At 39.2% G+C, this 13412-nt stretch overlaps 1 protein-coding gene across 2 annotated transcripts in view; it reads left to right on the plus strand.

Moving 5' to 3' along the window:
* Positions 1 to 13412, plus strand: part of ATP9A (ATPase phospholipid transporting 9A) — a 130071-nt gene that overhangs the window by 86317 nt on the left and 30342 nt on the right. For both annotated transcript variants that reach the window (XM_089513808.1, XM_089513809.1), the window contains 2 exons: positions 8226 to 8318; positions 10239 to 10322. In XM_089513808.1, the coding sequence (XP_089369934.1) occupies positions 8226 to 8318; positions 10239 to 10322 (177 nt within the window). The remainder of the gene's footprint in view (positions 1 to 8225; positions 8319 to 10238; positions 10323 to 13412) is intronic.

Consider the following 13412-nt stretch of genomic DNA (forward strand, 5'->3'; position numbering starts at 1 on the left):
AGGGCAGCTGTCTCCATAAAATAAGAGAAGTTATAATCAATATTTGCAAATATCACAAGCTATAAATGTATCACAAATTACAAATCACAAACTACAACTGTCTAAGGTAACAAATTTCAAACGTCTGCTGAAATACAGCAAAAGCAACACAAGCAAAAACCAGCATCATAGAATATGGCAAAAATCCTTGCTTTATCATAGGACAAATTTCATTGCTACACAAATAATGAATTGAACACACACACACACACAACTGGAGCCTTCTGCAAAAGATATATTATTTGAATTAATTCTGAGACTAGAAATTGGTTCTGAGTATGAGAATGGAGTGGAGCTCACACTCCTACAAATAAATCAATTCCTACTTACTTTTTACCCCACCTCAAAGCTTTCTTCATTAAAATATAATTTAGAGAGAAAGGAGAGGGAAGTCTTTTTGTTGTGGTTATTTTTAAACAGCTGAGAGTTAGCTATCCTTGCCATTCCACTGCAGATCACCCAGTATGGTCTGATTTATTTCTGCTCACCCATTTTGTCAGATGAATCAGCTGACATTTTATTTAATTATTATTTAAAGCTGCTGAATTTGTTATCCACCTAGCTACAAGAACAAATGAACATTTACATTTCCCCTTTAGGTCAATGTTTTGGAAAGGTCAAACACACTAAAATTACAACACAGCACAAAGTCAGCTAACAATCAGTCATGGAGTCTACATGCACACTATTGTTTCTGTGGAATCCACTAATTGTTTGTTTGTGTGTCTATGGGTTTGTATGCTTCCTAATCGCCTGTCAGCTTACGGCAGCCCCATGAATTTCATAGGGTTTTTTTAGGGAATAAATACTCAGAGGTAGTTTTGCAAGTTCCTTACTTTGAAATAGACAATATATCTGGTATTTCTTGGCAATCTCCCATCCAAGTACTAAGCAGAGCTGACCCTGCATAGCTTCCAATATCAGATGGGATCTGGGGACTTTAGGCCAATACAGTGAACATTCTGGTCAGCAGAGATGTAAGTATAGTCCATCTCATGGACACCAACTTGGGGAAAGCTTGGTTGTGGAACCTTATTTTATTCATTTGGATGGTTGATAACTTGATGGGTGTTACATATTGATATGGAAATTAAGTCATCTACGTATGGAAAACACATGCTGGGCTTAGTGAATGAAATTGATGATGTGCTTAGATCACTTTCTCTGTATGGCACTTCATTTAATTTTTAGAAATTATTTATAAATTGCTTGATATAGTTGTCATATAGGATTCAATGATACAGGATTATATAATATTGCAGGTTGCAATGTTTATTGTTGTAGTTTTCACATAAAAAATATCCAAATGATGTTTCTGTTATCCCAGATTTTGAACAGACGATAATCAGAGTTTGGAAAAGCTCATTTTTGGACTATAAATCCCAGAATGCTCAAGGGAGTTACAGTCAAAAAATAACCTTCTCAAACTCTGGAATTGGTACATTTCATTGGCATTAGTGATTCTTAGACTTTTAATCATTACAGTCCTCTTCAAGCTATAGAAAACAGAGCAGGCTAGACAAACATGACTAAAGAGAATGGAGGGTGGAGCAATGCACCTTTGCCTGCCTCTTGTGGCCCCATTAGACTCTGGCCCCTTACTCCCTGACTTTCAGTTTAATCAGAGAGAATTGAATGGGACTTCCACTCAGAGGTACTTGAGAGGAGGTAGAGCTCTCCACATGACTGGGGAGCCTGTCAAAGGCAAATCCCCAAATCACATGGATGTTTCTACTTCAGATGTTTCTACCCTCTTCAGAACTCTCTGCTCAACACAGGAAGATCGGGTATGTAAGGAATGAGGCTAGGGTGCATAGCTCTATGTCTCTTACATTTGGTTTATCCACCCTATTGAGGCTGAGCTGTAGTGATAGTACTGTGTGTGTGTGTGTGAGAGAGAGAGAGAGAGAGATTGAGGCTGAGAATTTCAACGTGTCTCATAGCACTGCAGTAGTGGGGAAACTGTATCACCCACTCAAAACTACACTACTTAAAAGGCACTAAGATTGTGTAAGGTTAAGCAAGTTTCATAAAGGCCCGGCCTGGTGATGTACATCTTGTCCCCATCTTGTATCCTGTACTTTTGTGTACATATTGTCCAAAGTATCATTTTAGCCTGTTTCCTTTATGAAGATATGTGAGTTCCCAGTTTGTGTATCTGGCTCATGAGATGAGAGTACAGAAAAATATTATTTAAAAATCTGATTTGTACAATTTTGGAGGTGTAACATCCAAAATCATTTGTACAGGTACCTGGTTAAATATATTTCTTGCAATATTTCTTGATGATTTGGTTGGAAATTCTATCCTTTTCTTCTGACTGCCTCTGTAGATGTGTTTGTCAATTAGCAGAAAAAATAGCAGTCACTGTCTTCCTTTTGGGATCGTTTCAAAGCCTTACTACTTAAGATATGAATAGTAAGGGTTCCTCAGTTCTGCTTTTGGAGGTATTGTTATAATTAAGCAATTAGGCATTGCTATTACTACTGTTTCTTGTCGGTAAGGAGATAGTTGTTTGTTGAAGCACAAAAAGTTTCCACTCTCTCTTTCTCTTCTGAGTAATTAGAATGGAGTATGTTTTCTTTGCAACTCAGAGAGTGCTATTGTTGTGTATCAAGTGGGAAGAAGGAGGCTTTTGAACCTTGGCCAAAATCAGACCATGGTGGAAAAAGATGTGGTTGAGAACAATACAACTGGCAAATCTTTCTGCAGATTTATAGTTGTAATCATGCCATAACATGGGAACGTGCTAACCTCCTACTGAACTTGGTGAGAGGAAATGACTAATGCAAGGAGATAGTTGATATAGTATTTATATTGGACAAAACATCTAAACTATCTTTAAGCTAGTTCTACACCACAGGAAGTGGACTCTCTGTTCAGTTTCCTACCAAAACGTTGTTAAAACGTTTCTTAACAGTTTAAACCATTTAGTGCACAAACATTTATCTTAACTGATGCCAGGTATTTTTTTATGGGGTTTTCTTTTTTGATATCTGTTGCAAGTTTCTCATTTGAAACTGGAAGTTCACATTGATGATATAACAACTTACCTGATATCAAAACAGTGGAAGACCTACAGATTACCAGTAAAGTGTCATCCGGTAGTCCCATAAAAGACTTGGACCACAATCTAGTAAAGTGTTAAGCACGTGTGAATTTATTATTTCTCTGAGAAAGCATGTTCAATTCTGTGTTGGTTTGTGAATAGAAGGCCCTCATGCAAAAGTTTGTGAATCAAATTCAGAACAACAGAAAAATAAAATAATGGCCTGTTACAGACAGCCAAAATAAAGCTGCTTCGAGTCACAGTGGAGGTATGGTGTTTCAATGATGCATGCGTCCTAAGAGTCCAGAAGTTGCACCAAAGCCACGCTCCAGCCCTAAGGACTGGAGCGTGGCTTTGGTGTGGCTTCTAGACTCTTAGGACGCATGCATCATTGAAACACTATACCTCCACTGTGACTCGAAGCAGCTTTATTTTGGCTGTCTGTAACAGGCCAATAAGAATAAGAAATGGATAGGCTCAGGACCAAACTGATTTCAGATGGGTCTGAGGTTGGCAGAGGGTGCATCTACACTGTAAAAATAATGCAGTTTGGCACATCTTTAACTGCCATGGCTCTATCTTACAGAATCTGGGATTTGTAGTTTGTGAACTACCAGCATGCTTTGGGAGAGAAGGCTAAAGACCTTGTAAGATGTAGCTACAACACTCAGAATGGTATCAAACTGCAATATTTCTACAGTGCAGATGCACCAAGACTCTAACTAAGAAATTTGTCCAGTTCAGCTTGTTTCCTACTCACTTGGATCAAGATGCTCTCAGTGTTTGATTTCATGTTGGTGCTGGTGAAAAAAAATGTATATACTAGAAATCAGAGCTAAGCAGTGAGAAAAAGGGCACCTCAGGACAGGACAGTGAGTCAGATTGGGAGGCCTTGCAAGCTACATTCTGCTTACACTGGTGCAGAATATCAAGTCTTGTTTCTTAACAAAATCTCTCCCTGCCCAGCAAGCTGTAACATCCCTTGCAAACCTCCTAGACAGAAAGAGAGGCATTTCAAACTGTAGAAAGAGAGTCTTCTTGTAAAAATCTCTAGTCTGCCGTACCGTGCCCGTACCTCAAGTAAAAGGCAGGGCACTAAATCACTACTCATTAATATCTGTTGACTAGATAGTAAAGTTTGCACATGGAGTTTTTTGGACTGTAATTCCCAGAATCCTCCATCCAGCATGGCCAAAATCCAGCATGGGCAATTTTAGCAACTAACATTTATAACGTCGAGGAAATGTTCTTACCAGAGTGTATACGCTTTCTTGCTAGAGTGTAGACACTGCTCTACTGCACAAAAGGCCCTTTTCCATGCATCATACTCTGGATTAAATACAGATTATGGTGCTGAGGCACAATAGCATTAGGGAATCTGCTGTGCCCTCCTGATGGTGTTGGATGAGAGCTCCCATCATATTTGACTATTGGCCATGTTGGCTGGGGCTGATGGGAGTTGGGTTCTCTGCCTAATGAAAGAGCTGTCCCTGGGCTGACTATATTATACTGCATTGGGCTGCAAATCTGTGACTGTTCTATCAATGTGGGCCCATTCAAATTAGATGTGAACATAAAACCATGTTCTTCTTTTATACCACAGTCTTCTATGTGTCAGTTCAACTTAACTGAGCTCAATAAGGCTTACCGCCAGCTAAGTGGGAATGAGGGAAGCACTAAAGGTACATTTATGTGCCTGTTTTTTAAAGCAAAAAATAAGTTGGTGTAATGTTTCCTGCTAGGCAAGAAAATGATTGGAATGAGGAAAAAGGAGTGTCTCTTTTCTGTGCAGAATGGTGGGAATCTAAGATAACCCTAGGACTTCAGCCAATATCACCTTGTAACTTAAACCTACTTCTTATAAAGTAAAAAAACAAAACAAAAAACCCTTCTTTCTACATAAAGCTTGTAACATAAACCTATTTCTTATAAACAGAAGATGAAATGGACAGCTCATCTCAAAAGTAGCTTTTCTATGCTGTTTTGGTGAAATAGTGGAGCTTCGAGTTACCCATCTCAACTTCTGTTCATGAAAAGCTGGTTTGTGCTACAATAGCCAGCATAGGAGATTTGAGGAGCTGCAGGCAAAAAGTAATTTTTCTGCAGGTCTGCTTCACGGTGGTCCAAAACACACTGCAGAAATAATCCTGCTTGAGACCACTTTAACTGCCCTGGCTCAATGACACGGAACTCTGAGAACTGTGGTTTCGTGAGACATTGATCCTTCTCTGTCAGAGAGCTCTAGTGCCACAAGAAACTACAATTCCCAGGATTCCCTAGCACTGAGCCAGGGCAGTTGAAGTGGACACAAACTGGATTATTTCTGCAGTGTGTTTTGGACTAATGTAAGGTAGGGAGACTGACACCACTGAGCATTCTTTTTAAGCAAAATGAATTCCTGACATATTGGTCCTTGCATGCCAGTTTTCAGTATGTATGGATTTTATTGTTTGAAGGAGCATTCCCTCATATGACCACTTAGCTGCATTCTGAAGTGATACAGCGTCAATGTAAATTTACCACCTGAGACTTGTTAGTGCTAGCCTTGGAAATCATATAAAGATGAATTAATCCAAACTATCATGACATCCCTGATAGTTGGCCATCCCATCTCTGCTTCAAAGTTTTTAAGAAATAAGTCTGTTACCATTTAACATATTCTGTTCCCCTGCTGAGCTGCTTATATCATGGGAAAGTACACCCTAATGTTTAATATAAATTCCTCTTTCTTATAATTCAGTGCTGTTGGTTCTGGCTCTGCCTTCTAGAGCAGGGATGGGCAATTGCTTGGGAGTTGGCATCTAGAGCATCTGAGAATAAATTTCTTCAGTCATCAGTGTGATAGCCCTTTCAGGGTTTTGGAGATTTTGTATTAATAATTCCTTCTAAACATATCTTAAAAGGCTGAACTTCCTTAGAAACTGAAAATATCTGAATAATAGATGCTGTGGAGATGCTGATTCCTGTGTTTGGTGCAGGGGAAACTGATAGTAGCATAGGATCTCAATATAAAGTTGTTATGTGCCTTGAGGTTGTCTGCAGCTTAATGGAAACCCTATCATAGGATTTTCTTGGTAAGATTCAGTATTCAGAGTAAGTTTGCTGTTGCCTTCCTCAAAGATAGAGAATCTGACTTGTGCAAGGCCAGTCAGTGGGTTTGCATGGCTGAGCAGGGATTCCAACCCTCCTGTCCCAGAGTCCTAGTCCAACAGTCAAACCACTACACCACACTGGTTCTCAGATATGAAGTACTTTGTGAACAATGTTGGCAAGTTTGGGAGCTGGATTTTCACTATCAGAAAACAATGTGAGCCACTGAAAGTAGCTGGACATCCACTTAGGAGCTGGAATCTTTTTGCTGTCTTACACATGTGTAAGCTCCCCTATAAAAGCAGTTGGACTTTTTTGTCCAATGCAGCATGTGTGCATTCAATTTAAGGCTACACATTCGGGTAAGATGGTGAGATTCTGGAGAGTCAAATTAAGGAAGACAAGTCTTTGCTAAACCTTTTCACTGATAATTTAGAAATCACTTCTGCTAAACCTTTGAAGGGGATCCCAAACGTAATGAATATATTGCTTTTTGGAAGGATTTCCGGAAAGAAGATAAAACCTAAGTTAAAACTTCTTTGTTTGAATATGATTCCAACTGAAAGGTGGGGAGGGGACTCTCAGAACTTACAGAAATAGCCATCTCTAAATCATCAATTAAGTACTTGGGAGTACAAATACCAAAAAAAGTTAAACCAAATTGTTCCACTTAACTTTGATCCTCTCATTAAGGAAATGAAAGACAGAATGATCTCCTGGTCTAAAATACGAGTTTCTTGGCTTAGTAAGATTGCTGCTATTAAAACATAATTATTGCCCGGATTCATTTATTTATTCCAGGTCCTATCAACTAATATCCCACTCCTATTATCCTTAGATGGCAGAAACACTTAATTACATTCATGAATGGAAGAAAAAGATCAAGAGTAAACTGATTCACTAAACTGAGGCTATTATACTTTGGATATATGAGATGACGTGACTCATTAGATCATAATGCTTTGTAAGGTGGAAGGCAGTAGGGAAAGAGGAAAACTTCACTACAGATGGGTAGACTAAGGAAATCACAGCCCTGAGTTTGCAAGACTTTAGCCATGCTGTTAATGTCAATCATCAAGGAGATCTCTCCTTGATAGGGTCACCATAAGTCAGACTTGACTAGATGGCAATTAGCTACATCATGAGGCTTCCAAATGTATTAATCTACCATGGAATTATATTTTGAATACCACAAGGAAATAGTTTTATTTATGGATTTTAAAATTATACTTAATTTGAGTCAATACAACAGAAGATGTCTACACTCTTGCTTCACTGGTACAAACTGAAAATAATGTAATCACCTCTTTATTCATTTCTTTCAAGATATAGTATAAAAATAAAGTTTGTGTCCTATGCAAGCATTAAAAAAAGGTTTCAGAAGCAGAATTGCATGTGTGGTGTCTTATTGTCTGCAGTAAACAATACAATAAAAGCTTGAGCTGGAAAACTGCTAGATTCTGCTCTAGCCAATACTACTGTAGCCATGTATGCCCGCCTACAACAGACAAGGGTAAACAGTTGCTGTCTCCAAAATCCCTTACATAGCATGTACAGTATGAACAGCAAAACAAAGAGAAAATGGGAAAGCACATAAACTCACCTCATCAGCTACTCCCCAGCTAGTTAAATATGCAGAGATCTATAGACTTGGCCACCAAAATGGAAATCATAAGAAAAGTGAAGGTTGGTGAAAGGGAAAAACAATGAAGCTTTCAAGTGGTCTCTGTAAGGTTTTAAATATTTGTTTTTACTTATGCAAGACTTACCTGACCTGATTTTTCCCCCTCCCACATGTACAGACAGTACGTTTTTGGTAAAATATTTGCTGAAATGTGTTGAACTGCTTTTCTTTTTTGTGCTGTATGAAACTATCCCTGTTCATTCCATGTTATTGCTGCCTCTAGTATCAAATTTTCTGTTAAAGAAGTAATGCACAGAAACAAAACTACTTCATTAACTGAGGTATACCTTTATGCAACCAAAGAACTCCTGAATATAGAACTACAGCATTTATTACTTCACCCCATCATTTGCTGTCTTTTAGGATGAATCTACAGGAGAAATAACATTCTACATGAAAGGGGCTGATGTTGTGATGGCTGGTATTGTTCAGTACAACGACTGGCTTGAGGAAGAGGTATGAAACAAGCAACTTGTCTCATGTCATCTCTGATTTGATTTTATTTTTAAGCATCCATTTTTCATTGGTTCAATAAGGGTTGCCAGCCAGTGGTCTTAGACTAGGGAATGCTGTATAACGAATAAGAATTTAGTCTGAGTACATTTTGAGAAGACTTTCCTCAAATTTGTCCTTTTAAAAATATATATTCAAGATGGAAAGATTTATTTGGAAAAATGAATCTGAGTGAAATCAAAATTGACAGGTTCATCTGTCCAGGCTGAGGCTTTGAGTGTTTAATTCTTAAATGTCTTACTTCGAATCTTCCCTGTATTCAAAGGTAAATTAGGCTTGTTATCTCTTTGGTCATGATAAAATATTAAACCTCTATCTGATTATTAGTATCAGATTAAATATTACTTTGAGAAAACACCTGTATGAAAGGTTGTTGTTTTTTTGTTTTGTTTTGTTTTTTAAATAATGCTTTTGTGTTCCAAACTGAGACCAAATGTTAACTTGCTAGCCAGGCTCTGATATCAGTGGAGAGATCAATCTGCTTTGTGTTTTAATCTGAATTTGAATTGATCTATCCAAGTTGCTGAACTTAACTTTGAATGTGGAATAAAGTTTAACACCTTAGACCATTTCATTAGTCAAGATTAAAGTCAGGAGCAGACCCATCATTCTACTGACACAAAATCCACCAGCTGCTACTGACTAAATGAGAGAGCCTAGACAGTACCTCAGACTCTAGAGCAGACCCACAGAACTGATCTCATAAAATTTCAGTTTACAAAATTTGCTTTAATTGAATGGGACCACTCGATTTACGTTCAGAAATGATACAGGTTGTTATGGACTCCATGTGGGAGGCACTGACAGCTCTTCTGAATGATAACAATTCCTCTACAGTGTTGAAAAGCCTGAGGCCTTGGAGCTGCATAGCTACACGCAGAGATGCAGTATTCTTTTATGCTCTAGCAAAAGTGTAAATGAAGCATGGAAGCATCGTGTGCAAACAGGGGTGTGTATACTTCAGAGTCTGGAGACATCTCACCCATTTTTGGCGTGCTCTAGAGGGCCACGGTGCTCTGTTGTGGGTACAGTTTTGGTTTCTGGAAGTGATGGTATATCACTCCCAGGCACCTTTGGGGACCATTTTGTAGCATTCCAAATATGTTTTGAGTGGTGTGGGGGTTTGCTTGAAAAAGTTGCTTGTTTGTTTTCTGGCCAGACTGAGGGGGATCAGAGGGGATCCCAAGACTGCTTCTCAACCCACAGATGACCTGCAGGCCAGATATTTCCCACCTGTGACATAGAACCTTGTAATCATTGCCATTGAAGGTGACAGCTATGGTTACAGCTTAGTTATAAGATTCACTTCTTGTACAATAGGTTGCATCTCCAGAAATTGTACTAACAATATTATGACAAAGTTCAGTAAAGCAGTTTTATGAAATCTAAATCTCTTGCTCCTAACTAATAGAATCAAAAGGGATAAACTAAGTTTGTATTATATTTTATGTTTGCTTACACAAACTTAATTGCTTATCACACTAGTGAAATCCCATTCAGAAATGGGATTTAAACTAGACTTTTTTAAAAAACTGCAAATGCGGGAAGTTTATCACATGAAATTCCTGCAAGCATGAAATAACGTGAAAATAAACCAAAGGTAAAACAGAGAAAAAGGCAGCTTTTTACTTTCGGAACTTCCGGAAAGTAAAAAGCTGCTGTTTTTCTCCATTTTTACCTTTGGTTTATTTTCATGTTATTTTATGTTTGCAGGAATGTCATGTGATAAACTTCCCGCATTTGCAGTGTTTTTTTAAAATTAAGTCTATTTTAAATCCCATTTCTGAACTGGATTTTGCTAGTGTAATAAGGCCCTTAGTGAAATATGACTGATGGTATTTGTGACCCTTTTCTCCTTTGCAGTGTGGTAATATGGCAAGGGAAGGATTAAGGGTTCTTGTTGTGGCAAAGAAATCCCTGACTGAGGAACAATATCAAGATTTTGAGGTAAGCAACATAGATTATTGAAGGGCTCAAAGGAACTGTTTCACATAGTCCCTATTTTCTTGGAGAATAGTTACAGTCTGTCATATATTGGTAACTTCCAATCGGGATTACATCTTCATTGGTTGCCTGCTCATTTTGAGGCCCAACCAGTGGCTGCTGGTTCTCACTGAAGCTGATAGGGTGGAATGCAAGTCAGTAGAGGGGGAAGTGACCTCTTTCTTTATTATTACGCTGTTCCCCAAGCCCGCCTCCCATTTCCCCTGTTCCCTTTGTCATTTATACACCAAAAAATAGTCCATTTAATTACATATGCACACATGTTTATTATTTATTTCTTATTTTATATCCCTACTTTATTTCCATTGAAGCCAAGGTGGCATACATGGTACTCCTACCCTTACTTTATTCTTCCAACAGCTTAGTAAAGTAGATCAAGCTCAATGAATGACAGGCCCAAGGTTGTGCAAGTGTGTTTCATGGCTCAGTCAGGACTAGAACCTAAAGCCTCAGACCATCAACTGTTACATGCATGTGTGCACATACACACCCACACCCACAGAGAGAGAGAGAGAGATACTTAGGATAATAAGCCACATTTGAGATCATTTGGGCTGAGCGTTACAACTACTTCTATTAGTTAAGTACGATGGGGATGGGGAACCAACACACAAGAGAAAGTCTTACTTTAGGAATAAAATTGGGTTTATCTTCTTTCTTTCTTTCTTTCTTTCTTTCTTTCTTTCTTTCTTTCTTCTGTTTACTTACCTAGTACCTAATTTCTTGTTGTAGTGTACCTTCAAGTCATTTGTGACCTATGGTGGCCCTAAGTTGACCCCCATCACCAGGCTTTCTTGGCAAACTTTGCCATTGCTATCCTGTGAGGCAGAGAGAGTGCGACTTGCCCAAGGCCACCCAGTGAGTTTCTGTGACCGAGCTGGGATTCAAACTCTGATCTCCAGAGTCATAATCCAGTGCTCAAATCACTACACCACCCTGGCTCACTCCACACCTTCTGCCCTGTCCAACAGAAGCAAGGCCTTCCTCTACCTCAAAAGTTTTCCATCAGCTTTTTAGCATTGCTCAGCCCAAAGCTTTATAGCCCATGTTTCCATGTCATGGTCTGAGGCTTTCAAACAGAAGTTATAAATAATACAAAAATAAAATACAACACCTCAGAAACTACTAAAAATAGTAGCAGAACATATTGATATTTATGTTTTTCTTAGTTACATTTCTATCCCACCTTTGCTTCAATGAGCTCAGAGCAGTGAATGTGCCCCCTGCCCCGGCATATCCTCTTTATCCTTACAAAAAAACTTGTGAAATTAGAGCAGGTTGAAAGAGAATGCCTGGCTCATTTCATAGCTCACTTGAGCCTGGATCTCACATGTCCCAGTCCAGTACCCGAACTACTACAACACGGTGGTTTAATAAGCAGCCTGAAGAAAAACAGTAAACATTAATTAAAATAACTCACAGTTTGTCTAAGATCTTAGCAAGAAATTAGTTTCATTGATGAAGGAGAAAGTAATCTTTGATGTACACATGATTTGGAACTGTTTTGCATATGCTGATGGTTGGAAGTCCCAGCAAAAGAATTATGGTAAGAATGGGCAACCTGTAACCATCCAGATGTTGGACTGAACTCCTATCATCCCTAGCAAGCATAGCCAGTATTGAGGGATGATTAGTGGTTGTAGTTCATCAGTATGGAGATGGAAATAAGGGATATGGAATATATTGAAAAGAAATGTCTTATGCTAAAGGCATTCATGTAATGTGCATAGTGAAGGTTATATGTGGGCATGCTTTATGCGGCTTCCAGCATAAGCTGGAAGCCATGATGGAAAAATCCCCGGGTGCACCCCAGAAGAAGTAATGGGCCACGTACCCACACCCCACACCATTACTTCTAATGGGGCTCAAGCATACGTGTTTTTTTCCCTTACACAGGGTTGGGGCCCAGAACGGATCCCTGCATAAGGGAAGGGCACACTGTAATAAATATATATGAGAAATGTGAAGATTTTGAAGAAAAATGCAAACTTAAGAATAAATCCTAACATTTGCATATATGTATGCCTTTTTACCGTGACCTCTTCCAGTAAACCTTTAAATAGCTAACATTTCTTATATTGCTTTTTAGATCCATCCTAAGCTTTACAAGTGGGGGGAGGTGAGGTGTGGGGGGACAAATGTACATCGTCTTTTATACCCCTACTACTGAAGCAGAACCAGCCCTTCTACAAGGTGTGTTGAGGTGATCTCACCAGGCAACAGATGTTAGGGAGTGGCGGAGCTCTCTCTTAGCTGTTCCTCCTGATTTCCCTGGCCATTTTCCTTTGTTGAGAAGATAACTGCCCCAAACTACCCTGCTGCCTCGGGTACCACTGCAAATGCTACCCATCACTGTTGCTGAAGCAAGTTTCAACTGGCAGTCCAGTTGTATTCTCTACAAGGAAGAAGAAGGGAGTGTCATTGCATACTTTGACTCAGATAGCAAAATGTTACAGGCTGGATCTGTGCTGATGATGCTGTGCAACCTATTCTAGGGCACTGAAGGACAGAGCTGAAATAAAAATGAATTATGACTACCAAGCTGGTCTGAATGTGCTCTTAGTCTCCAGCAGTGGCAGCCAGCTGGCAGCTCATGGCCCACATCAAGCCTATGGATGATAGCCAGTTGGCTCACCATACCCCCATGTTCTTCCATTAGATAAAGAATCTTATAACACAAGCCTAGCTTCTCTCTTCACATCTGGCTTCGGTGGAGTGGGGGAGGGGAAACAACTAAAAACACATGGGCTGCCCCTTCCATATGTTTCCTGTAGTATTCCTCTTGCTCCTGAGCCTGCTAACATTCTAGCTGGGAGGTTTCAGCCACCTATATTGACAATGGTGAGTGCGTAAATGGAGAGGAGGGAATTAATTTGGTCTTCATTGTGGATTGTCTTGTCCATCCTGTGGTTGGCTGGCATCCTTAAGATGAGTTCAGACTCCTTTTTCTTCATGAATTTTACACCATTATTAGTCAAAGGTGCGTAGTATGTGGTTGGAGGGAGCTGCTCCACCTAGATCTTGAAGACAGTG

Source organism: Sceloporus occidentalis, unplaced genomic scaffold (assembly GCF_023333645.1).
Source record: "Sceloporus occidentalis isolate IW3139 unplaced genomic scaffold, rSceOcc1.0.p SCAF_3, whole genome shotgun sequence".
Taxonomy (NCBI): Eukaryota; Metazoa; Chordata; class Lepidosauria; order Squamata; family Phrynosomatidae; genus Sceloporus; species Sceloporus occidentalis.